At 40.4% G+C, this 26392-nt stretch overlaps 1 protein-coding gene across 5 annotated transcripts in view; it reads left to right on the top strand.

The window, feature by feature from the left end:
- The window catches only part of CCDC15 (coiled-coil domain containing 15), an 85372-nt gene extending 79543 nt beyond the window's left edge, over positions 1-5829 (top strand). For all 5 annotated transcript variants that reach the window (XM_088017644.1, XM_088017645.1, XM_088017643.1 and 2 more), the window contains 3 exons: positions 3983-4159; positions 4365-4513; positions 5065-5829. In XM_088017644.1, coding sequence (XP_087873770.1) covers positions 3983-4159; positions 4365-4513; positions 5065-5186 — 448 coding nt within the window. In that variant the 3' untranslated portion in view covers positions 5187-5829. The remainder of the gene's footprint in view (positions 1-3982; positions 4160-4364; positions 4514-5064) is intronic.
- Positions 5830-26392: the final 20563 nt, after the last annotated feature.

Here is a 26392-nt window from a genome sequence, read left to right as displayed (position 1 = left end):
TAGAATAGAGAGCCCAGAAATGGACCCTCAACTCTATGGTCAGCTCTTCTTCGACAAAGCAGGAAAGAATGTCCAATGGAAAAAAGACAGTCTCTTCAACAAATGGTGTTGAAGACACCATTGTTGAAGGCACAGCAAAAGAAACAGTCCACAAAACCAAAAGACAACCAACAGAATGGGAGAAAATATTTGCAAATGATATATCAGATAAAGGGTTAGTATCCAAAATCTATAAAGAACTTATCAGACTCAACACCCAAAGAACAAATAATCCAATCAAAGAAATGGCCGGAAGACATGAACAGACATTTTTCCAAAGAAGACATCCAAATGGCCAACAGACACATGAAAAAGTGCTCAACATCGCTCGGCATCAGGGAAATCCAAATCAAAACCTCAATGAGATAACCACCTCACACTAGTCAGAATGGTGAAAATTAACAAGTCAGGAAACGACAGATGTTGGCGGGGATGCGGAGAAAGCGGAACCCTCCTATACTGTTGGTGGGAATGCAAGCTAGTGCAACCACTCTGGAAAACAGTATGGAGGTTCCTCAAACAGTTGAAAAGAGAACTACCATATGATCCAGCAATTGCACTACTGGGTATTTACCACAAAGATGCAAATGTAGGGATCCGAAGGGGTACGTGCACCCCAATGTTTATAGCAGCAATGTCCACAATAGCGAAACTGTGGAAAGAGCCACGATGTCCATCAAGAGATGAATGGATAAAGAAGAGGTGGTATATATACACAATGGAATATCATGCAGCCATCAAAAGGAATGAGATCTTGCCATTTGCAATGACGTGGATGGAACTGGAGGGTGTTATGCTGAGTGAAATAAGTCAGTCAGAGAAAGACATGTATCATATGACCTCACTGATATGAGGAATTCTTAATCTCAGGAAATAAACTGAGTGTTGCTGGAGTGGTGGGGGGTGGGAGGGATGGGGTGGCTGGGTGATAGACATTGGGTAGGGTGTGTGCTATGGTGAGTGCTGTGAATTGTGCAAGACTGTTGAATCACAGATCTGTACTTCTGAAACAAATAATGCAACATATGTTAAAAAAAAAAAAAGAAGAAGATAGCAGGACGGGAAGAATGAAGGGGAGTAAGTTGGAGGGGGAGACATACCATGAGAGACGATGGACTCTGAAAAACAAACTGAGGGTTCTAGAGGGGAGGAGCGTGGTGGGATGGGTTAGCCTGGTGATGGGTATTAAAGAGGGCACATTCTACGTGGAGCACTGGGTGTTATGCACAAACAATGAATCATGGAACACTACATCCAAAACTAATGATGTAATGTATGGTGATTAACATAACAATAAAAAATTTTTTTAAAAAAATGGGTCTTTTTTTTTAAAGATTTTATTTATTTGACAGAGAGACAGCGAGAGAGGGAACACAAGCAGGGGGAGTGGGAGAGGGAGAAGCAGGCTTCCCACTGAGCAGGGAATCCGATGTGGGGCTCGATCCCAGGACCCTGGGATCATGACCTGAGCCGAAGGCAGACGCTTAACTACTGAGCCACCCAGGCGCCCCAAGATGGGTCTATTTCTGGGCTCTCTGTTCCGTCCTATTCTATTTGTCTATTCTCCCACCAATACCATACTGTCTCGATTACTGTAGCTTTGTAATAAGTCTTGAAGTTGAGTAGAATGTATCTTCTAACTTTGTTTTTTCCCCTCAATATTATCTTAGCTATTCTGGGAATTTTGCCTCACCATATAAACTTTAGAATCACTTTGTCACTATCTACAAAATAACTTCTTGGGATTTTTTGGGGATTGCATTGATTCTATAAATCAGGTTGGGAAGAACATAGACTGTCAAATCATCTGGAAACAAACACAGCTTTATTTTCCTTCCCAATTTGTTTATCTTTTATTTCCTTTTCTTGTCTTATTGCATTATCTAAGACTTTCAGTACCATGTTGAAAACGAATGGTGAGGAGACTATCTTGCCTTATTCGTGATCCTAGTGGGCAAGTGTCTAGTTTCTCTCCTTTGAGTATGATCTTAGCTGTAGGTTTTTTGTAGATACTCTCTATCAAGTTTAGGAAGTTCCTTTTATTTCTAGTTTACCAGGCATATCATAAATGGTGTTGGATTTTGTCAAATGCTTTTTCTACATATATTTATAGGGTCATGTGATTTTTCTTACTTAACCTGTTGATGTGATAGATTACATTAATTGATTTTTTTTTTTCATGTTGAGCTAGCCTTGCATTCCTGGGATAAATCCCACTTGGTCTTGGCATATAATTCTTTTTATATATTGTTAGTTTTGATGTGCTAACATTTTTGAGGATTTTTGTCTTTGTGTTCATGAGAAATATTGGTCTCTAGTTGTGGTGGTTTTTTAATATTTTATTTATTTATTTGAGAGACCGACAGAGAGAGCATAAGCAGGGGGAGGGCAGAGAGGGACAAGCAGACTCCCTTCCAAGCAGGGAGCCCAACGTGTTGCTTGATCCCAGGACTCTGAGATCACTACCTGAGCTGAAGGTGGGTACTCAACTGACTGAACCACCCAGGTGCCCCTCTAGTTTTCTTTTCCTGTGATATCTTTGTCTGGTTTTGGTATTAGGGTAGTGCTGGCCTCATAGAATGAGTTAAGAGTTATTCTTTCTGTTTCTGTCCTCTGAGAGAAGATTGCAGAGAATTGGTATAATTTCTTCCATGATTATTTGGTGAACCCATGTGGGCCTGGTGCTTTCTGTTTTGAAAGGTTATTAGTTATTGATTCCATTAGATATAGGTTTGTTCTCCAGTGTATTTTTCATTTCAGAAATTGTAGTTTTCATCTCAAGAAGTTTGACTTATCTTTTTTATATCTTAACTATTTGAATATATAAAATGTAGACATAATAACTGTTCTAATGTTTTCCTGTGCTAATTCTAATAACTCAGTTCTAGGCTGGTTTTGATTGGTTAGGCTCTTCATTATGAGTATGTTTTCTTGCTTCTTTGCATCCTTGGTAATCTTTGATTAGATGTCAAACATTGTGAATTTTACCTTGTTGGTTGCTGGGTAGCTTTGTGTTCTTATAAATTTTTCTGAGCTTTTGGGGTACAGTTAAATTACTTTGGGAGCTTTTATAATTTATTAGGTTGTGTCTGGAACAGTGCTCAGTTAAAGACTAATCATTATTCCCCACTGTGGAGATAAGATCATCCTGAAAACTCTACCCAATGCCCTGTGTGTTACGAGTTTTTCAAGTTTGATTGGTGGGAACAGGCACTATTCCCAGCTCTGTATGAGCATAAGGCACTGTCCCTTCTTACCCATTTTGATGATTCTGTCCCTAGCCTCAGGTTATTTCCTCAAATAGGTACACAGAACTCTGCTGTGTATCAGAAGGAGACCCTCTGTGGGTCTCTTGGTTTTTGCTCTTGAACAGCTCTCCGCTCTCTGGTATTCCCTCTACAAACTCTAGTTGCCTTTGTGTCCCTGGACCTTCAGCCCTGTCTTCTCAACTTAGGGAGTCTCCCAGGCCTTACCTCAATACTCCTACCCTGTGCCGCTGCATGGAAACTTACAAGGCAGTAGGCTGGGGCAGTTAACAGGGCTCACTTCATTTGTTTACCATCTGTCAAGAATCACAGTTTCTCATTGCCTGATGTCCGGAGTCATAAAACCCATTGTTTTTGTATTTTGTCTGGTTGGTTGGTTGGTTGATTTATCTATTTATTTGGTTGTCTAAGGTAAGAAAGCTTTTGTACTTGGATTCTTACAGCGAAACCTTTGTATCCATAACCAGTGGTCCTTGGCATTTGAGAGCTGTATATTTCTGTGAGCTGTAGACTAAACTCCAGTCAGCCAGCAGGGATTTTTGAGGCTATTCTAGGGGTGCTAAACTGATTTCCTGACTCTCTTATTTCTGGGAATTCCTTGAATTATTTGGGTCTAGAAGCTAATTCTAAATAATGATTTTATGAAATTCCTAACCATGGTGTGATTTTATTCTCAGAATTAAAAAAGAGAAAGAGCGGCAACGTTATGCTGAAAAGCAGAGGATACTAAGAGTGAACCTTCCTGAAGAGCTATATTCAGGGGAGAAGATGAGTGACATACTAGCCCAGCTAAAACTTGAGGAACTAAAAGGAGCCAGAGAAAAACAACAACAGAGAGAAAAGGAATGCCAAAGGTATTTTGAAAAATTCTGCATAAAGTCCTGGCTCTAGAGGAATAGCACTGTATTTCCCCCAGTGCTGTTTCCCATTACAAAGAGGAAGAGTTGAGGCACGGAGATGTGAAATAGTTTTAACGGTTAAAGCTGGTAGTCAAATAGGGACTCATGCTCATTCTCTTCCTAGAGGTTAACTTCGCCTGATCATACTGTATCTTTATAGATATATAGAAGCTCTGCGAGCCCAGATCCAGGAGAAAATGAGGCTGTATAATATTACTTTACCTCCACTATGCTGCTGTGGTCCTGATTTTTGGGATGCTCATCCTGATACCTGTGCCAACAATTGTATTTTCTATAAAAACCATAGAGGTAAGCTTCTTAAAGGAATGGTTGGGGCCTGGTGGCAATTAAAAAAAACAAAACAAAACACCAAACAATAAATGTAGTGATTATAGCAAGTTAGCATTTATTGGGTGTTTACTGTATATCAGAGATTGTTATAACTCATTTACAAAACAACTCTGAGACAATAAAAACAATTATAGTGAGTTATAATCTTTTTTGAGATCTGCTATCTTCTGTCTCCATTAATGCTGGGGAAATATTTCTACTCCACTGTAGGGGGACTTGGCTTCCAGGTCCTCCTATAAATGAAGAAATTAGAACTTGTGTTTTATGGCCATCTAAGTTAGGCCTCTGTCCAGTTGAATTCCCTATTATCCAAATACTTTAGTGTTACTTAACATGTCCTCATGGAGTGCTTGGCATGTACTAAGTACTCAATAAATATTTATTCAATGAATAGGCAACGTTAATACCTATGAGACTTGTAGAGAAGCAGTACTAATGGGAAGGAGGTTGGGAGAGTGAGTAGTTTAGAATCTGACTTCATTCATCACTGTGCAAACCTTTATTTGCAGCATATACCCGGGCACTACATTCGGTCATCAATTCCTGTGATATCCCGGAGGGGACCTCAACCGTTCGAGTTGCCATGCATAATTTGGCTTCTGCACACAGACGGACTTTGAAAAATCTATAATGAGAATCCGAATCCAATTGTTAGTATTTCAGTCTTCACTTAAAATCAACCCTGAGAGATTATTTAGGAAAACTGTTAAAATGTATAAGACGTGTAATCTGGAAAGAAGGACTGTCCCAACATGACAACCATCTCTATAATTAGATCATAACCATTGTTTCAGTCTCTGCTTGGACTGAAATTGAAAGTCGACCTCTAAACTTGTGTTTTTGCTGTGAACTATATAGAGTCTATTGTTTTAAAAATGATCAGTCAGACCAGTAAGGTTTTTTTTACTTAGCTCTGCTCTGATCAGAGGAGATCATGAGAAATCTTTGAGATTATCTCATTTATTATCTTTCTAAAAGTGTATCTTTGAATCTTGACAAGATTGAAAATGTCTAGATAAAGCCAAAAAGATGATGAAATGAGTTTCTAAGTATCAGTGGCCATCTGTATTGCTGATAGCTTTTCTAGTTGTGTATAACAGTTAGAGGTGAGAAGAATCTGAATTTGATGCGCATTTTTTTTCTCAAGATTTTTCTTTCCTGCTTTTTTAACTTATTACCTCTTTCCCCATTCAGTGACATTGGACTTAGGACTTTTTAATTTTATAATTTTGTATTGCAAAAATAAAGTGAATAAACCTTCTGTCTTTTGAGAATCTTCTATGTGAAGTCATTGTGAGTGACATTTCAAAAAGTAAATCTGAAGTCAAAGTGAGTAATCAAGTCCTACCTTATTTATCCCTGTCTTTTAAAAATCTGGTGAATGGCATAGCTACAAAGCAGGTGAAATAAAAATTGCTATAGTTAGTATGAATTTGTTATTTCTTCACAGTATTTTCTAACACAAAATATGAAGAAGTTTAGTATTGGATTAAAGATACTGAGAATTCCTTTTTCTTACTTTTCTCTAATGGATCAGAGTTGAAGAAGCACTTAGGTTACGTCTCAAAAAACTAAATATCTAGTCAGGTCATCGAAAATAAGAGCCAAAATTACCTGTATGACAAGATTGACTGGTTATTTAACTAGATTAATAATCTAGTTCAGTCAAAATCTTTAAGTAATTATATCCACGATTCAGCCTTTAAGAGTTGTATTTTTTAAACAGTTTTATCAAGATATAATTTATATACCATATGATTTACGCATTTGAAGTGTACGATTCAGTGGTTTTTAGTATACTCTAGGATTGTGCAACTATCACCACTGTCAAATTTTAGAATAATTTTGTCATTCTAAGGAGATGCCTCCATAATCCAGCAATTCCACTTTTGGGTATGTATCTAAAATAATTGGAAGTAGGATCTTGAACAGATATTTGCATACCATGTTCATGGCAACATTATTCACAATAGCAGAGAAGTGGAAGCAACCCAGTTGCTGAGCCAACAGATGAATGTATAAACAAAATGTGGTATGTATATAAATATACAATGGAATATTACTCAGCCTTAAAAAGGAAAGAAATACTATCACGTGCTGTAATACGGATGAGCACTAAGATCATTCTGCTGAGTGAAGTAAAGTCACAAAAAGACAAATATAGTATGATGCCACTTACATGAGAACCTAGAGTAGTCAAATTCACAGAGACAGAAAGTAGAATAGTCATTGCCAGGTTCTGGGGGGAGGAGGAAATGGGAAGTTGTTTAAAGGATAGAGTTTCAGTTTTGCAATATGAAAAAGTTCTGGAGATCGATTTTACAATAATGTGAATCTACTTAATATTACTGAACTGTACACTTATACATAATTACAGTGGTACATTTTAGTTTATGTGGCTTTTTTTTAACCACAATTAAAAATTTTAAGAAGAAAAATTCCATACCTATTCCATACCATACACTTTCCATTCTGTCCTTGCTCAGCTTTAGGCAATCACCAACCTACTTTTGGTCTCTGTAGATTTGTCTATTCTGGACTTTTCATATAAATAGAATCATACAATATATAGTTTTTTGTGACTGGAATCTTTTGTTTAGTATAATGTTTTTAAGATTTTTCCATGTTGTAGCATGTATCAATACTTCACTGCTTTTTGTTGCCCACTAATACTTCACTCTATGGATACCACATTTTATTTACTCATTCATCAGTTGAACATTTGGACTGTTTCTAGTAATTGGCTATTATGAATAATGCTGCGATGAATATTTATTGACAATTTTTTTTGTGGACATATGTTTTCATTTCTCTTGGGCATATACTTAGGAGTGAATATGCTGGGTCATATGGTAGGTCTTTGTTGAATCTTTTTTTTTTTTTTTAAGATTTTCTTTATTTGTCAGAGAGAGCACAAGCTGGGGGAGCGGCGGGCAGAGGGAGAGGGAGAAGCAGGCTCCCCGATGAGCAGGGAGCCCGACGTGGGGCTCGATCCCAGGACCCTGGGATCATGACCTGAGCCGAAGGCAGGCGCTTAACTGACTGAGCCACACAGGCGTCCCTCTTTGTTGAACCTTTTGAGGAACAGAAATGTTTTCCAAAATGGCTGCACCATTTTATATTCCTACCTATGGTGTATAAGGGTTCAGATTTCTTCACATTTACCAACACGTGTACTTATCTGTCTCTTCGATTATGGCCATCCGCCTGGGTGTGAAGTGGTATCTCACTGTGGTTTTAATTTGCATTTTCCCAATAGCTAATAATTTGAGCATCTTTTCATGTGCTTATCAGCCATTTGTATATCTTCTTTGGAGAACATTCTTTTCAGATCCTTTGCCCATTTTGTAATTGGGTTATTTATCTTTTGATTATTGAGTTACGAGTGTTAGTATATTCTACAAACAGGCCCCTTATCAGACATACGGTTAGCAAAGATTTTTCTCCCATTCTGGAGATTGTTTTTTCACTTTTTTGATGATTTCCTTTGCAGCACAGAAGATTTTAATTTTGATGAACTCCAGTTCATCTACTTTTTCTTTTGTTGCTTTAACTATTACCTAATCCACTACCTAATCCTAATATACTCCTGTGTGTTCTTCTAAGAGTTTTTTAGTTTTAGCTCTTACATTTAGGTCTGTGATTTATTTTGAGTTAATTTTTGTGTATGGTGTTAGGCAAGGATCCAACTTCATTCTTTTGCATGAAGATATTCTGTTGTCCCAACACCATTTGTTCAAAAAACTATTATTTGTCCTATTGAATTGATGTGACACTCTTGTCAAAAATTAGTGGACTCCTGATGTAGGGGTTTATTTCTGAACTCTCAGTTCTGTTCTGTTAATCTATGTTTATCATTATATCAGTACAATCTGTCTTTTTTTTTAAGGTTTTATTTATTCATTTGTCAGAGAGAGAACATGCGCAAGCAAGGGAAGTGACAGGCAGAGGGAAAAGCAGACTCCCTGCTGAGCAGGGAGCCCGATGTGGGACTCGATCCCAGGGCCCTGGGATCATGACCTGAGCCGGAGGCAGACTCTGACCTGACTGAGCCACGCAGGTGTCCCCAATCTGTCTTGATTAATGTAGCTTTGTAGTAAGTTATGAAGTTGGGAAGTATGAGTCCTCCGACTTTTTTCTTTTTTAAGATTGTTTTGCTATTCTGAGACCCTTGCATTTTTCATAAGAATTTTTTTTTCAATAAGTGGTTTTATTACTGGTTTTTCATAAGAATTTTAAGATTATCTCCTGCAAAAAAGCTAGCTGAGATTTTTTATAGGGATTGCATTGAATCTACAGATCAATTTGAGAGCTATTGTCTTGTGATTCATGAACACAGGATATCTTTACATTCATTTAAGTCTTCTTTAATTTCTTTCAACAATGTCCTGTAGTTTTCAGAGCATAAAGTTTGTGTTTACTTTGTTAAATTTATTCCAAAGTATTTTATTCTTTTCGATGCTGTTTTAAATAAAATTGTTTTGTTAATTTTATTTTCAGATTGTTCGTTGCAAGTGTATAGAAATGTAATTGATTTTTGTATATTGATCTTGTATTCTGCAACCTTTCTGAACTCTATTTTACTTCTAATAGTTTTTTAGGGGGTTTCTTGGGATTCTTTTTATATAGAGAGAGACAGTTTTTTCCCTCTATGTGAATGCCTTTTTCTTGTCTAATTGACCTGGGTAGAACATCCAGTACTGTGTTGAATAGGAATGATGAGTGACACTCTTGTCTTGTTTCTGATCTTAGGGGGAAAGCATTTGGTCTTTCATCATTATGTATGATGTTAGCTGTGGGTTTTCTTTTTTTTTTTGAGAGAGATTGAGAGTGCATGAGCAGGGCAGGGGGGTTGGTGAGGGGTAAGCATCACAGGGAGAGAGAGAGAGAGAGAGAGAGAGAGGATCTTAAGCAGGCTCTGTGCCCAGCACAGAGCCTGACACGGGACTTGATCTCACAACCCTGAGATCATGATCTGAGCTGAAATCAAGAGTCGGATGCTTTCCCCACTGAGCCACCCAGGCGCCCCAGTAAAGGCTTTTAATAAAGGGCTCCTGAATGCCCTTTATTAGTTTGGGGAAGTTACCTTCTGTTACTAGTTTGTTGAGTTTTTATCATGAAAAGTTGTTTAGTTTTGTGAAATGTTTTTTGCATCTATTAGGATTATTGTATGTTTTTTGTCTTTTTTTCCTATTTAATAAGATGTATTACATTAATTGATTTTCAGATGTCAGACCAACCTTCTACTTCTAGGATAAGTTGTATTGGTTCTTATTTGTTTGGTCTCGTACAACAAGTTTTTTGCTTGTTCTATTTTTTTAGTTTGTTTATCTGAGATAGGTGAATTGACTTGTCTGACATCAAGTTAATAGTGAAATGATGATGGATTAAATCTTACATAGGATTAAGCAGCTTTTAAGTCTTCTTCCTCTAAGTTCAGTCTCTGAACATAAGTCTCACCTGAGTATGAGTATGTTTTTACATTGTAATTTGGTCAATGTAAACAGAGTTAATGATTTATTTTTGCAGGGCTAGAGAATCCTGGGATAGCTAGCAGCTACCAGGGAGGAAGCCTGAGTCTCATGACCCGTACTGATGGTAGTGTGGTAAATCCTGTTTGAATTGTTGGATGTATTTTGGAAAGAAGCCTAGAATCTAAGAGTTTGCCTGAATTTACAAGTTTGTGAAATCACAGTTGGGAGGACAAATTCTCTAAGTTTTCTAAATGAGCAGGGACCTATAAAAATGAAGAGAACTGAATGTAAGAAGTGAGCCTGATTGAGATAGATTTTGATTTCTGGGGGGAGAAAACAAATTTGGACCAACTATTTCAAATAGGATAGATGGCAGGCATTTCAAGTAAAAAACAACTAAATAAGAATGAAGACTTTCCTAGATAATTATTTCTTTATTCTCCTCAAACTTCCTCTAGGTTTTCCCTCATACTCACCAGTTGGTGACAATGCTTCCTATATCACCGAAAAGACAAGTAGTCAAAAGGGAGCTTCCCCAAGCTCCTACCATCGTATCTACCTACCTACCTACCTACCTACCTGTGTATCTTAATTCTTGTTAATCTGGATAAACCATTTATTCTGTCTTAGGTCTGCTCTGACTTGCAGCTAGATCCAGTTCCCTTCCACCTACTCAAAGACATTGCCTCAGCCTCTCTTCCCCTTGTCTTCTGCATCATAATTTCCTCTTGACTACTAGAGTCTTCCTATAAATATATAAAGCTGCTGTAATTTCTTCCATCTTTAAAACCAACCAACTTAAAAAGAGAGAGAGAGAGAAGAAAGCTATCTTTCTTTAACCTGCTTTCTCCTTCACCTACCACCAACCTTCTCTGCTTCTCTTGATGACAGAACTCCTTGAGTTGTCTGTACCCCCTCCTCCTGTCCTCACATTTTCTCTTGAATGCATTCTAATAAGACTATTTGCCTTTGCCTCTCCAATGACCTCCACGTTGCTGAATCCCACAGTCATTCATTCTCAGACTTCCTCTTCACCTATCAACAGAATTAAACACAATTGATCACCCCACTTTTTTAAAGTACCTTATCACCTAGCTTCTACAACACCAAAGCTTTTGATTTTTCTTCCAACTCAACTGGCCATTGCTTCTTAGAAGTTTTTCTCATCTCCAGTTTTGCAATATTAGGGCGTCCCAGGGCTCAGTCCCTGTACTTCTTTTCCATCTACACTTGCTCTTTGGTGATCTCTTTTCGTCTGGTGGTTTTAAATGTTCTCTACTAACTCCCACATTTATATCTCTGGTCCAGACCTCTCCCTGAAACCAAATTGTTATAACCCTGACTGGCTACTTGACATTTCCACATTGTTGGTTTCCCTCAAATTTGCTCTTTCTACACGCTTTCCCTTATCAAGTAATAGGAGTCCCGTCTATTGAGGCCAAGAAACTTGAAATATCACTGACTTCGATCTTTCTCTCTCTTTCATCATTCATCACTTCCTGAGCAAATCGTGTCAACTCTACCTTCAAAATATATCTCCAGCTCACGTTACTTACACTGCCAGATGCTTGGTCCAAACCACCAGCATCTCTCGATTATTGTAAGAGTTTCCTAAGTAATTTGTCTGCTTGTGTTTTTTAAAAAGATTTTATATTTATTTGAGAGAGAGAGAGTGAGCGAGCACAAGCAGGGTGGGGCGGGGGAGGGGCAGAGGCAGAGGGAGAAGCAGACTGCCCTCTTGAGCAGGGAGCCCCACTCAGGGCTCCAATACCAGGATCCTGGGGTCATGACCTTAGCTGAAGCCAGACGCTTAACCAGCTGAGCCACCCAGGTGCCCCTGTCTGCTTGTATTTTGTATACTTTCTCCATGCATAAACCAAACTTAAGACATCCAAAAACCAACCTTCGGTCTCCCCCCTCTACACACACATACACACATTCCCGAACAACAAAAATCTGTTCCTTCAGTCTTCTCCATCTCAGCAAATGACCACTCCATCCTTGTAGGAGTACTGGCCAAAAAAAGGATAGAGTCAACCCTCACTCTCTTTGTTATGCAACCCACATCCACTTCTTGTTGGGTCTACCTTGAAAAATGTATTCAAAATACAACTCCTTTTCAGTATCTGCCCCACTGCATCCCTGATCTAAGTCATCATCATGCCTGAATTATTGCGGCAGTCTCCTGGTTGGTTTTCCTGTTTCTATATTTACCCCCTTATAGACTGTTAGTACCACAACCAGAGCAGTCCTTTTAGAAAAAGTAAGATCATTTCACTCCTCTGCTCAAAGTCCCCTTTGGCTATTCAGGAAAAGCCAGAGTCCTTGTAATGTCATACAAGGCCCCATAAAATCAGGGCCCCATACAAGGTCCTAATCACTTTTGAGGCTTTATCTCCTCCTGCTCTTTGTTCTTGCTCATTCTGCTCAGCCTTGTGTTCTTTGGGACAATCTAGGGACACTTTTGCTTTGGGGCTTTTTAATTTGCTGTTTGCTCTGCCTGGGGATACTTCTCCCTTAGAGAATTATTTGGCTAACTTCCTTAACTCCTTTAAGTCTTTATTCAAGTGTGTCTTATTAAAGGGCCTCCCTGAACCATCTTATTTTATTTTATTTTTTTAAAGATTTTATTTATTTATTTGAGAGAGCGAGAATGAGAGAGAGAGAGCACATGAGAGGGGGGAGGGTCAGAGGGAGAAGCAGACTCCCTGCTGAGCAGGGAGCCTGATGCGGGACTCGATCCCGGGACTCCAGGATCATGACCTGAGCCGAAGGCAGTCGCTTAACCAACTGAGCCACCCAGGCGCCCAACCATCTTATTTTAAAATATGACCCTCCTAACCACCTCCACACCCAGGTACTCCTTATCCCCTCTCTCTGCCCCTTCATGGTATTTCTACCTATATGACATACTATGTATTTTACTTAATGTTCATTTTCTCTCTCTTTCTGCTGGATTGTACACTCCATGAGGATAGGGATTTTTGCCTGTTTTTATTCAGTGGTGCATCCCTAGTTCTTAAGACTATAACCTGGCACATAATAGGCTCTCAGTAAATGTTTGTTAAATGAATGAACAGATTTGTGCTTTAAAAATTCCAAATATTTCTACATGATTAGTAGTTTTACCTAATGTTTTTGATCTTTACTCAAAAGGTCTTTAGACATCACTTTACTTTGTGTTTTATTTTCTTATTGCTACTGTAATTTGAGGCAAATAATTTCTCTGGGCTACAGTATTCTGTTTTATAAAATAGGGTTATAATAAGTGAACTTTAATCTCCCCTGTAGCTCTAATGTTGTATGAATTTATTAATTATGTTTTATACTTTTGACCTCACTCAAGGTTTCCATTTCATTTGCTCTTCATGCTGAGCTTACACTAGTGGTAGGCTTTACCTGTGGATGGTGAGGTCGGGGTGGGACAAGTTCATTCTGCTCTGCTCTGACTCCACCACTGATCTTGTCAGAGTAGATGCAGGTTGAATAGGTCACAGTGGAATAGAGGGCAGAACAGGAGGATATAGGAAAGTATGGGTACATGTCCAGCAAGAGGGACACAGTCCCAGGGAAACTCAGCTGTGCTGTTCCCCAGAAGGGAACTTTATCAATTATGGAATCCATGCCAAGAGACAGAACCCATGTATGATAGAGGCCATTTCAGGGTTATGGTGGTAGCAGAGGATATTCATGTACTAGTTTTCCTGCAATAAAAAAGCTGGTGCATGATATATTTTCCTAGGTGTCTAACCAAAACACCTTGCTCTAATTGCTTTGGTTTAGTAAACTCTGTGTCCTCCCCCTTGCATTGTTCTTTATATTGCTCTAGTATATTACTTAATTGTCTAGGCCTTGCCCTTACCTATTTAGCCCTTTTATGATGACAGGAATGAGACTGTCAACAACTTTATTGACTACCCACTGGGCGCAGAGGCTAGAAACTGCTGCTTTCATATCTTCTAACCTTTTAAATTGCGATAAAGGAGGTATCTGGTATTACTTTACTGTGTTTATTTAGATTAAGTTTTTGGAGGAAAATACTTCTTTTAATTTCCCTCTAGGTGTAGTGAGCATAATTTGCTTTGTGTCCTGTCTTGGATGCTTTTCCATGTTTCTCAGAAAAAAAGATTTAGGAGATTGGAAATATTACAGAGGAAGATAAATATTCTTCTGGCATGCTAGGCCCATTCTGATAGGCAAAAGACTTTGAATATGTTGACTTAGATTTTTTATTTTAATTTAATTAATTTTTTTTTTAACTTAGATTTTTAAAGCTGTCTTAAGGTGGAAATGAATGGTCGGTCCATTTCTGGTCTTGCTCTCAGAATTACTGACCACGATTAGAGGGATATGCCAAGGAGAAGTCAAACTGATTCCTTTTGAGTAAGGCAGTTTGATATTATACCACATGAGTCGTCATCCCTTCAGGGCCCCAAGATGAGATCACCCTTGGTAGAAGTTGTCACTCAATTCTTGGCTTAGGTTCCTGGCCACCCCCTACCCCCACCCACCAGAAATCTACAGCAGTCATTAATAGATGAAACTATTAGACATTTTCATCATCTGAACCTAATTCATCCTCACATCACTAAAAGTGTGAGAAGCAGATATTGTACCTCCAGGTGTGATATAGTATGAAGCATACAGTGCCTTCTGTAAAGTATTTTTGTCCCCCAGATGTTGAAACTGAATATAATCAAGACTTTAAGCCTTTTTCATCTGGGTTCTGGGAGAAAATTAAGTCCCACTGCCCTAAGGACTCCACTGTATGTAAGAAACTTCTCTCGTATTCCCTTAGAATGGTGCTGTGTACCATACTGCGGAGAACAGAGAAGATAGCCACTCAGATCATTGTCTGTGTTTTCTGGTTTAGATGAAGACAGTATGTAAAGAGAAAAGGAGTGAGGATTCCATTTATGGGAAATAGAGGGGAAGAAATTATACTATGAGAAAGCAGAAATCTGGAGGATGAGTCATTCAGAAGTAAACTGATAATTCCTTTAACAAATTAATGGATTAAATTTTTAAAAAATGGGGAGGTAGCTCTAGATTAAGACAGACTTAGAAAGATAACAACCACTAAATATAATGTATGGACCTTGTTTGGATCCTGATGTGAAAAAAACAATCTGTCTTGGAAGCAATCAAGAGAATTTGAATAGAGTCTAAGTTATTCATTTTGGTAAGTATGATGATGGGATTATAATTACATAAGAAAATATCTATACAGATATAGATACTAAAGTATATAGGGATGAAATAAAATTATATTTGAGATTTACTTTAAAATAATTCAACAAAATGAGACAACAGAGAGAGATGGAGTAAGTGTATGAAAAGTTTGTGACTAGTGAGTCTAGATGATGGGTATGTCAGGGTCTCATTATGCTATTCAGTCTATTTTTGAGTATGTTTGAATTTTCTTAAAAACAATTTATTTTAGAAACCTTGGGCCTGAAAGAACCTTGTTCTCACTCTCTCTGCCATCCCCTCCTAAATAATAGAAGGTTTAGGTATGAAAGAAGTATCCCTTGGTTGTGGGACTTCTGACATAGTAGTTATTATCCATTATTATCAGAACCTAGAGGTTGCAGCGTTTTGTGGCCTTTCTATAGGAAGGAGTGATTAAATAGAAATTAGGTTCATTCCAGCAGGCCAGGTCTGTATGGAAGTTCCCTTCACATAGCTCACATCCTAACAATCAGATAGGCTCCCAGTCACCTGGTTTTATAATCGGGTGAATTCCCAGGCATATAAAACTTGAGAAGATGAGGGATGAAAGACCGTGGAGAACATGAGAGTACAAATGACAAATATCACTAAATGGTGATTGTGAGAGAAGCTTTGAAATCTTAGGGAGAGATGCGACTAAGAGAATATTTATAAAGCTCAATTCAGGGATGGGAAAAATCACTTATAATTCTTATCTTCCCTCTGAATAGAGTCTTCCGGAGGTTGAAAAATTGCTCTTTGTTGTCAAAGCTCTTTCTTGCTTGTCTTTAAAGGCCCTACTGCTGGAGGATAATTTGTACAGTGGCTGAGATCACAGTCCCAGTTTAAATCCTGGTTCTACCACATACCAGCTGTATGGCCTTAAGCAAGTTACTTAAACTCTGGGCCTTCATTTCATCAGCTACAAAATAGGAATAATAATAGTGCTTACTTCCTAGAGTTGTTGTGAGAATGCAGTGAGGTAGTGTGTATATGATAGTATAGTGCTCAGCATGTGTTGAGAACAATAAGAGGCAAGGTCTTCTCTGCGTTGGTGCTCCATGGAATCCTGATGTTTCAGATATTTTAGCTGGGAGTGAGCTAGGTAGGTATAGGAACATAGGGACATCCAATTTGACCTTTTAATGCCTAAGAGAAAAAGTTTTCTATATGCCTAGGTTATTATGACCTTTATATTTGATTTGCATCTGGTTATTTGATTTTATTCATTGTTCCATCTTACATTGAGCTTTTATATCACTAAAACCCTGGTTTTAGTTTGCCTGGTTGCCAAATGGATGGGTGTGTCATTTAAATTGCAAATTAGCACACCTTCTTTATTGCTCAACCAGAGGTGAGATGATGCCTACATTAAAATCCTTCCTGCTCAGAACTGTAGGTACCCTCATCCAACCCTCCACCCACCTTATCAAGATTGGGTTATGGTTCAGCTGGAGGAAGGACATGCCTTACCTGCTTTCCTAGGTGGGCACTGTGTTTTTTTTCCTAAGGAGTTCAAAGCAATTGCCATAGAGCTGACCAACCCATCTTTTTCTGTCAGTCATTAGTACTTAATGTCCAACACATAAAACCTGACCGTCATACAGCTCTTTCAGAGTTCAGGGTCAGGAAGTCTTCTTTCCCATAAGATAACTTTGTTGTTCTTACCTTACCAGTAACTTGGGCCAGGGATAGTAGATGAAGGTGAACCAGAAGCAGAGCTGAGACTGGGAGGGGGTGCTACAGAGGCATAAGGCAAAGAACAGAACTGAGACTAAGATTAGCAATGCAAGATCAAGGGAAAAGAGTTTGAAGTAGAGCAGGATTTGAGCATGAGCTGACACAATAGAAACCAGTAGGTTAGCTAGACATGGGTCTCTGAAAAATGTGAAGGTATTTGTTGTTGGTCTAGGAGAGTGACATTTAGTGGCCTACACTATAGTGTCTGTAGTTAGTAAGGCTATAGAGTAAGTATAGACCTACAGATAGGGGCTCAGGCTGGAAAATCCATTCATGAAGGGATGTCATCTGACACAGGTAAACAAGGATACTGGAGACTTAGTTAATGCTCTTCTGAATGTATGTTTTTCTACCGATTACATTTTCTGAACTCCTTACCTACCTTTTCCTCTTGTCTATTGGCAATATGGAAATGTATAGTAACAGCTATTAATGAAACTTAGTTTGACTCTGGAAGTAAAATGCAATTAGATCCATATAACTACATACCTGACCTACTGAGGCAGTAGGAGATAGGGAATTTATTTAGGCTGCCGTATAGTTCTGCTATATGGCATACAGGAAGTAGTCTGTGATGCTAATTTCAAGACACATTGCTCGGAATTAATGAGCCAGTTATCCTACTTACCATCAAGCCTCATGCCCCTGTGCTTGCTAGGAGCCCTTTCTCAGCTGAGTAGTTGGGACTATAGGTCTTGTCAGGCAGAATGATACATAGGGAGATTCACTGTATTCAACCAACACATAGGGAGATTGGTTCCAAATTGGGTATTGACCCTACATGAATCTCATAGGTTGAGTCTGGCCTCTCCTTGGGAGTCCCAGATGCTGGGCGCTGGATAATAATGTTAGGGTTAGGAGAGTCCCTTAGGATTAACAGGCCTTTCGGGCGCTTGAAATGCCTTCCTATTCTGTTTTAAAATTCTATTTACCCTTAAGGCAAAGTACTAGTACCACCTACTCTATGAAAAGTTATTTTGATTTCTCTCAATCTGAAGCAATTACTCCTCCTGCCCAACCATAGTATACCACCTGTAACTCTGTGTGGCACATATTTTTTCTGCCTTAAATGATAATTATTTATATACGTTAAAAGATAATTTTCAAAAGCAGTAAATCGTGACTGTCATGTAGATATCACATGAACATATGTTGATATTAAAATGAACATGTGTTAAAGGCTTTAACCTGGGGTGCCTGGGTGGCTCAGTCATGCCTCAGGTCATGAACCTAGCGTCCTGGGATTGAGCCCCCCCCCAACCCCCAAATCAGGCTCCCTGCTCAGCGGGGAGCCTGCTTCTCCCTCTCTAGCTCCCCCATGCTTGTGTTCCCTCTCTCGCTATCTCTCTATCAAATAAATAAATAAAATCTTTAAAAAAAATAAAGGCTTTAACCTATGAGGGAATAAGCAGATGTTTTAACTGGTTCTATGAAAAAGTAAAAGAAAAAAATACTCCTAAGGATAAAGGCATGTTGAACTGAAAATTCAAATGGAGGCAGAACTGATCTTTTCCATAGTTATTTACGATTTGCAGAATTGTAAATTAGATCAACTATAGGCTAAAACCAGATAACCTGGAGGGCAGTTATCTAGACAATGGATAATAAAATGTTTTCTACCACTTCCCTTGTTTTGATCAAGAATAGTCTCAAAGAAAGACTAGTCTTGATCACAAACTAAGGTTGGTCTTGTTAGATTGGATCTGATTATTTATAGAGGTGCAACAAGAGTGGTAATTTACCATACAGTCTTCTTAAGTTTGCTTTGCTGGAGGTTTTTTGGAGGAATCTCAGATTTGACTTTTAAAAAACTTATTAACTGGACTATTTAGTTCATCTGTTTTCAACCTGATTGGATTTTTTAATTTTGAGGTTTGTGAGTGTGTATCTTAAACTTCATTTAGTGCAATAAATAGACAAGGACTTGATATGACTTGAAGAACTTGATAAGGCAACACACAAAGACTTGAAAGAAACCAATGAATTTTCTGGGTTTTTTGTTTTTAGTTTTTTCTTGAGAGGCCTAGGAATATCCCCCTCTCTCTGGCTGAAGCTCTGTCATTATAGACTAAGAAGAACCTGCCTAAGTTCATTGTTAGGAAGGGGAAAACAAGTTTTAGAAACAGTGCTCAGTAAATAGAAATGATTACAGCCTACTTTGGCACATAGTGAACATATAGATGATACTGATTCTAGAGAAGGGAGGGTTTGGGACTGAGAATATGAGTTTCTCAGAAGGTAGGACTAAGAGTAGGACTCTTTGTCCCAGGAATTTCAGTCTTGGACTTGGTTCCTGCATCTTGCAGCCTGTCTGTCCTTCATGTATTTTATAAGGCCCGCCAGTAGCAACTAGGAGCCTGGGATCCGAGGCCAGTACTCAAGAGTTTTGTGGAGAAATTCTAGGGTGAATGTATTGCTGGGCCAAAGGAGATATAAGAGAGTTTTTCCAGACCTGGGGCCTGCCTTGGCTGCCACAGACATCTAGGAGTAGCAGGAATATCTTCAGTCTTTATTGTGTGGTACTGGTTTGTTTACTCAGGCCTTTTAAAACCTTGCTAGGAAAACTTCCCTTGAAGACCTTCCAGTCCTTGCCTGTGAAAGTATCATGGTTCTTTGAAGTTACATGCTTCTGAACCAAATTTCCACCTTTTATTTGTCCAACCTGTTCTCCCTGTGTCATTCCTCTTGCTTCACAGTGTTACAATAAAAATGTGTTCCTAATTGTAGACCTAAGAGAATGGCAGTGTGAGTGGGGAGGCATTCCTGCACTTTCCCCAGGTGCTAGGAGGGAATTTGATTTTACGTATGCTTTGGTCCTCGGGGAGAGATGGTAGCTCATCTTTCTATCACCATCACTGCGTGAATCGGGCCTGCCAGTTCTCCCTAAGCTTAAATCTCCTTGTCTGAGGAATGGGGAGGAGTATTATCTCCTGGCCATCCAGTGGTGCGGAGCAAGGCATGAGATAAGAACTAAGAATTTGGAATCTAAGGAACAGTCCTGAAATCTTGCCTGACATTAACCTGAGTTAACACGGCTGATCCTGCCACTCCATAGCATATTCTCAAAATGAAAGATTTATATTTACAAGGTAAATTTCTTATTTCTTCCGTCTCCTGTTTCTAGAATTAGCACGCTGAGACCTACTAGAAGGAACTTAAAAGTTGATGAAAGACTGCCTTTTTTTTTTCCTTTGCTTTTTATAAAACTTCTTACAAAATCATTTTAGATATACAGGAAGTTGCAAAAGTATACGTCCTGTGTAGGCTCCATCCCGTTTCCCCCAATGGTTATATTTTATGTAACTATAGTATAATATCAAAACCAGAAAATTGGCATTGGTATACTATGTATGTATAGTTTTGTATATGCCATTTCCACATGCTGATTTGGGCAAATACCACAATCAAGATACAAAATGATTCCATCATCACACAGATCTCTTATTACCCTGATAGAGCCACACCTGCACCCCTCCCCTTTACCGCCGACTCTAACCCCTAGCCACCACGAATCCATTCTCCATCTCCATAATTTCGTCATTTTGAGAACATTATATAAATGGAATCAGCCAATTAGTGGTTGTTCGAGATTTTTTTTTCTTTTCGCTTAACGCCACCGAGATTCACCCAAGTTGCTGTGTGTATCAATACTTTGTCCCTTTTCATTGCTGAGTTGTATTCCATGGTATGGAGGTACCACAGTTTGTTTAGCCATTCATTCCTTGAGGGACAGTCTGGTTGTTTCTAGTATTTTGCTATTACAGATAAGGCCGCTATGGACATTTGTGTACAGGTTTGTATGGACAGAAATTTTCCTTTATCTGAGATAAATGCTCATAGTATCACTAATGGATTGCATGGGAAGTGAACATTTAGTTTTTTAAGAAAGTGATAGCATGTAGTTGGATCATGTTTTTACTCCTTTCTGCCAGGTGGGTGGTAGAAATCCAGGTTTTCTACATGGCCTCCATTGATACCCTTAGGTGACGGGTGGGGAAGGTGGGGAAGGACACCTCATTACTGCTTGGATAGTGGGAGTTCTGGTTCCCTACTGAGCCTCCACTGACATCACCCTGCATGGGATAGGGAGGGACCTCCTTTCTGCTTCCCGTGTGTCCTCCACTGACACCACGGTGTTAAGGGTGAGGTGCTCATTACCACCGGAAGCTGGTGAAAGTTCTGGTTTCCCACTTGTGGTTTTCTTACACCACCCTGATAGTGGGGCTGGGGGGATACCTTGTTACAGCCAGGCCCAAATGGAAGTTGAGGCTCTCCACTTTGCCTTGGCTGATAGGAGCGGGGAAGGGCTGCAGTGTTTTCTGTGGTGTTTGGTGGGAGTAGGGTGGCTATTGTGGAGGCCTCCCCCATCTCGATCCTTTAGCTAGATATAGCCAGCTTTTCCTCCTCCTCCTTCTCCTCCTCCTCCTCCTCCTCCTCCTTCTTCTTCCTCCTCCTCCTCCTCCTCCTCCTCCCTCTCCTCTCCCCGCCTTCTTCTTCTTCTTCATCTGCGCCGTTGGCTTTTCCAGCATCTAATCTGGATAGATGAAGCAAAAAGCGAACCCAAACAAATCACTACTGTGTCTTTCCTCAGATCTTTTCCTAGCTCATCTGCCTTTTTCTTTCTACTTTTTCTGTCTTCTTATGTTGCTATATATATATAAATATACATATTATATATATATATAATATATACATATATCGCCAGGGGTTTTAGTATTTAGTGAGAATACTAAATACTAGGGAGAAGTGGGTCTATTCCATCTTGATCCAGAACCAGAAATCTGACAAAGCACATTTAAATGGCCATTTCTCCTCTAAGAACATAAATCTGATCATGTCTCAACTCTCCTTAAAAACCTCCTCTTTGGGGCACCTGGGTGGCTCAGTTTGTTAAGCATCCGACTCTTGATTTCAGCTCAGGTCATGATCTCAGGGTCGGGAGAACAGGCCCTGCATCAGGCTCTGCACTGAGCTTGCATCCTGCTTAGGACTCTCTCTCTCCCTCTCCCTCTCCCTCTTCCCTCCCCCACCTCAAAAACAAACAAACAAACATAAAACCTCCTTGTCATATCCTGTCCAAAGGATAAAATCCCAAGCCTTTAACGTGGACTTTTTAAGGCTCTTTCGGTATCTTAAACCCAGTAGTAACAGTCCTATGTCCGCAACTCCACACTTTGAGCATGCACTCTCCAGCTCCATGGATTTCACATGCACCACTTCTTAAATATGCCTTGCTTTGTCAGGCTCCTTGTTGAGCACACACTAGGGTGTGTGCACTCGCTGCTCCTGTCTCCTCCTCTCTACTTGGCAGGCACCACCGAGCTATATAATTCAGTTCTGCTTCTTATATTACCTACTGTGAAGCCTTTCAAGACTCTCCCAGTTATCTGATCCCTTCTCGGTGCCACCATAGCAGAATGAACATAACTCTACAAGCTATTTCTTGCTTGAATTCATTTATTCTACTGGAGCTCTTTGAGGTGGAATTATGTCCCTGTGCATCTCTGTCCCATTCCACTGTATGTTCTTGGAGGTTCGGCCTGGCACCTGTCATATTTCTCAATGTATCCCTAGCACCTGTGCTGTGCCTGGCATACAGTTGACACTTGACACGTGTTTATGAAATGAATAGATGAATGAATTGTTACTTTCAGATACTAGAGCAACTGAAAATTGTCCTCAGCTTGTATGACGAGGCTGCCTGAGGCTACCGCACTTTTTTCATTACCATATCGTCTTTTTTATTTCTGCCCAGAACCAACAAAATGACTTCAGGAGACTAATAATTTAACCACTTCCCCAATCTGCTCTCAGGTTATCCTCATAGATATTTGCTGCCTGGTTAACCATTTGAGAGCAGGGCTGCCTCCTTGCTTGGCTGATAGTGGTCTCCAAAGCCCATTCTTTAGGCCAGTATGAACCATCAGTCCTGCCTTGAACAGATTGAAGCCCTTACTTTTGACCAGTTATATCAAGACTAGGACTTTCTTTGTCTTTCATTGAAACAAAATCCTTTGGGATACATGGTCACTTTGCTTATCTATCTTTTGACTGTTGGCTGGAAGCAATTTAGTAGCAATTCTTAGGGAAATGTCAGCATCTGACATATTTGAAATAATAATAGATTCTTTCATTTTTTTTAGACACTTTACTCAATCCATACATCCATCCTTGTCAACCCCAAATTATTCAACATGTGTTATCATGATGTTTACAATAACTTCAGTGACTAAAGTCACATATACATAGACACCCACATACATACACATTCACACACATACATGTATACACACACAGGATATTAACGATATACAGGGCAAACCTATTCTGCTATATTCATTGGCACTTTTTAAGGGCCCTGATCTTGACCCCTATATTTTGTTATCATTTATAATGGCCATTGGTGTCTATCCATTGTAGTCAGTATCTCGTGCATATGTAATAATTGCTCCACTTACAAAATCTACTTAATATGGCCAGGCACGTTAAAAAAAAAAGATTGATTGATTGATTGATTGATTTTAGAGAAAGAGAGCATGAGCAGAAGGGGCAAAGGGAGAGGGAGAGAGAACCTCCAAGCAGACTCCATTCCCAGGGCAGAGCCCAACGGGCAGCAGGCGGAGGGGCTGGATCTCACCATCCTGAGCCGAAACCAAGAGTTGGGCATTTAACCGGCTGTGCCACCCAGGGTCGCCCCCCCCCGCCTTTTTAGAGAGGGTTGGGGGAGGGGCAGAGGGAGGGGGGAGAGGGAGAATCTTAAGCAGGCTCTATGCCCAGCACGACCTGAGCCGAAATCGAGAGTCAGGCACTTAACTGACTGAGCCACCTCACGTGCCCCTGGCCAGGCACTTTTTATATGCATTATTTTTTATTCTTATAGCCACCCTGCAAGGGCAGATGTTATTACCCACATTTTACAGACAGAGGAGCTGAGATTCAGAGAAGTAGTAGTATCTGAACCAGGATTGACTCTGCCTCAAAGCCCGTGTTCTTTTCACTACAACACTCAGCATCTTAATAAAAAAGCCTAATGTGAAATTGAATCTTTAAAAAGTTGAAGAATCTCTATTTCCTCTAAGATCCAACTCCTACCCCATTAATCAAGGGTCTGGTTCTTGATTCTGTCACAAAAAATATGTCACTCTCTGTTCAGTAAGACAGAAGTGGGAGGAGGGAGAGGTGTTCAGAGAATATTGCTTGTGTGTGTGGTGGGATTTTGGAGTTCTGTTGCCTAACGGTTTATTCTCATGGCACTTGTTCTCTAGGCTTTGGGTCCCTGGGTCCCTTGGAAAAAAATAGGGAGGACACTGTTACCATATCTAAAAGGGTCGATACAAATCACTGGCTACCCAGAAAGTCCTGTGGGTGATCAGTGAACCACTAGGAACTAGGAACTCCTACCTAGCAGTAGGAACTGGCATTTGATGGGCAAAAAGGTCACTAACCTTCAGCTTCTGTCCCACAAGTGTCTGATACCAAACCATAGCAAGCATTTTTGACAAATGATAGGGCTATCCACAATAAGAACTGAAGATCTTTTCCTTTAGTCTTAGATTCAGTAACTCGTCCCTTCCCTCCTTATTTCCTTTGGATACTACTGTCCACAGCCTGCAGGGTCAGAGGAGTGTATATAAGGGGTGCCGGATACCAGGAAGGTGAGTCAAGAGTAAAGAGCTTGTGTAGGTGAGTGAAAGGAGTATCTGAGCCATAACATCCTCTTTGTCACTCTCTGAAGCTGCAGGAAGCAAAGAGATTGCCCAGCTCACCCCCAGGAGCAAGTAAGGAACATTGGTAAGAGTGTTCCCGTTGCCATCCTGGCCCCTGAACAGGGATATATGGCTGGAATTCAGAGGAAGTAACTGGAACAAGGCAAGTCTATGTCAGGACTGGCCCTGCTCCCAGCTGCTTGTTGGCACTCCATGAATAATCGCCATACCACCAGGAGGGCGTACTGTTAATGTCTCTCTAAGAGTTCTAGCCCCGGACAAGCATGGTCCCCTAAGAGGCACAAACGCAATGTCTCCAGGGGGACATGTGAAACGAGCAGTCATAGGTCTTATTCCTCGACTTCTTGCTGTCAGAAATAGACAGACAGATGTCTCATGCTACTGAAGTCTGGGTAGCCCCTCTGGAGCCCTGGAGATGGCCCCTTCCATTCCTCCAGCACTGCCCATGTCCCCCTCCCTGCTAGCACCAAGTAACGTCAGCAGCTTTCTTGGTTCATCTGTATTTCAACTTTATCCTTCCCTTTAGCACCTGAGAAACAAGTAGCTGTCTTCCTGGAGATATCAGCTGATTATTCTCCTTTGTTTTCTCTCCCTTCACCTGCTGACTTTCAGGCTTCCTGTCTATTGGGTACTACTGACCCCGGAACTGGTCCCTCATACATTCTGGGACAGCAGGTGTCTCCTGGGTTTGTCCCAAGTAAACCAGGACATAGACTCACCCTTCCCAGATGGTTATGCCCACCTCACTGACTTGTAAGAATGAAATGAATGGACATCTCGGCACAGTGAGTGGTCGAATTGAGGATTAAGCCAGCTGCTGTTTGCTGGGCTCTTCCGTCGGTGTGTGACCTGCCTATACCGCACCTGATCCAGCCCTGGCTCCTTCCTTCCATCTCTTTCCTTCTTTCCTCTCTCCTTTGACCTCCTGTCCTCTGCTCGTTGTTGTCTTCATCTCTGCCACCAGACCTCTGTCCCCTGACTGCCCGGCGTTAACGGGGTTTTACAACACTGCTTACCCTCCTTATGCTTGATTCCAGGGCTGGGAACAGCCAAGCCCATTATTCTGGGCCCAGACCTGTTTGGCGGAGTTATTGCTCCATTTCTCTGACCTCGCACGGAGGGCCTGAGCATTCCTAGGAGTTAGGGGCAGGGTGGTGGTAGGGCTGAAACCAATTTGCACAGGCACGTTCCTATTTTATGTTCTATTCACAACTTTATTCTCCAGGTGCATGCTTCTTGTCTAAGCCCTGCCTAGTTCACCCTTGGGTGTTCATATCCAAAAATCTCACAATATCTTCTTTTTATAGGTGGAAACACCCTGGAAATCTTCAGGCTCGAGGCCTGAGGAACACTTTTAAGGGCACAGACTTCTGTGCTCTTTCCCTGCTGCCTGGCTGCTCGCCTCCAGAAGGGAGAGCAGGATTGGCTGTAAGATTGTCCCCACAAGAATAGATGGGGGGCCAGTCTCCCTGGGGAGGGGAATTGGTAGAGTCCTGTCTGGCTCAATACATAGCCTCGAATCGGAGTGGGACAGGAAGCCCCAGGTGGGCCTGAGAGATATGTTTGGGTCAATACTGTAACGCCCTGATAAACCTCCTGTGCTCTGAGGGTGCACCTGCGCTCAGATCAGTGTAATGGGGTGACCACCAGGTGTCATGTCAGTACTGCCCCTCACCCCCGCGTGC

This window comes from Eumetopias jubatus, unplaced genomic scaffold, assembly GCF_037043125.1.
Source record: "Eumetopias jubatus isolate StellerSeaLion01/CBP00866 unplaced genomic scaffold, mEumJub1_p1.0 scaffold_13, whole genome shotgun sequence".
Lineage (NCBI taxonomy): Eukaryota > Metazoa > Chordata > Mammalia > Carnivora > Otariidae > Eumetopias > Eumetopias jubatus.
Note: the sequence above shows the minus strand (reverse complement) of the source record. Positions and strands in the feature narration are given on the sequence as shown.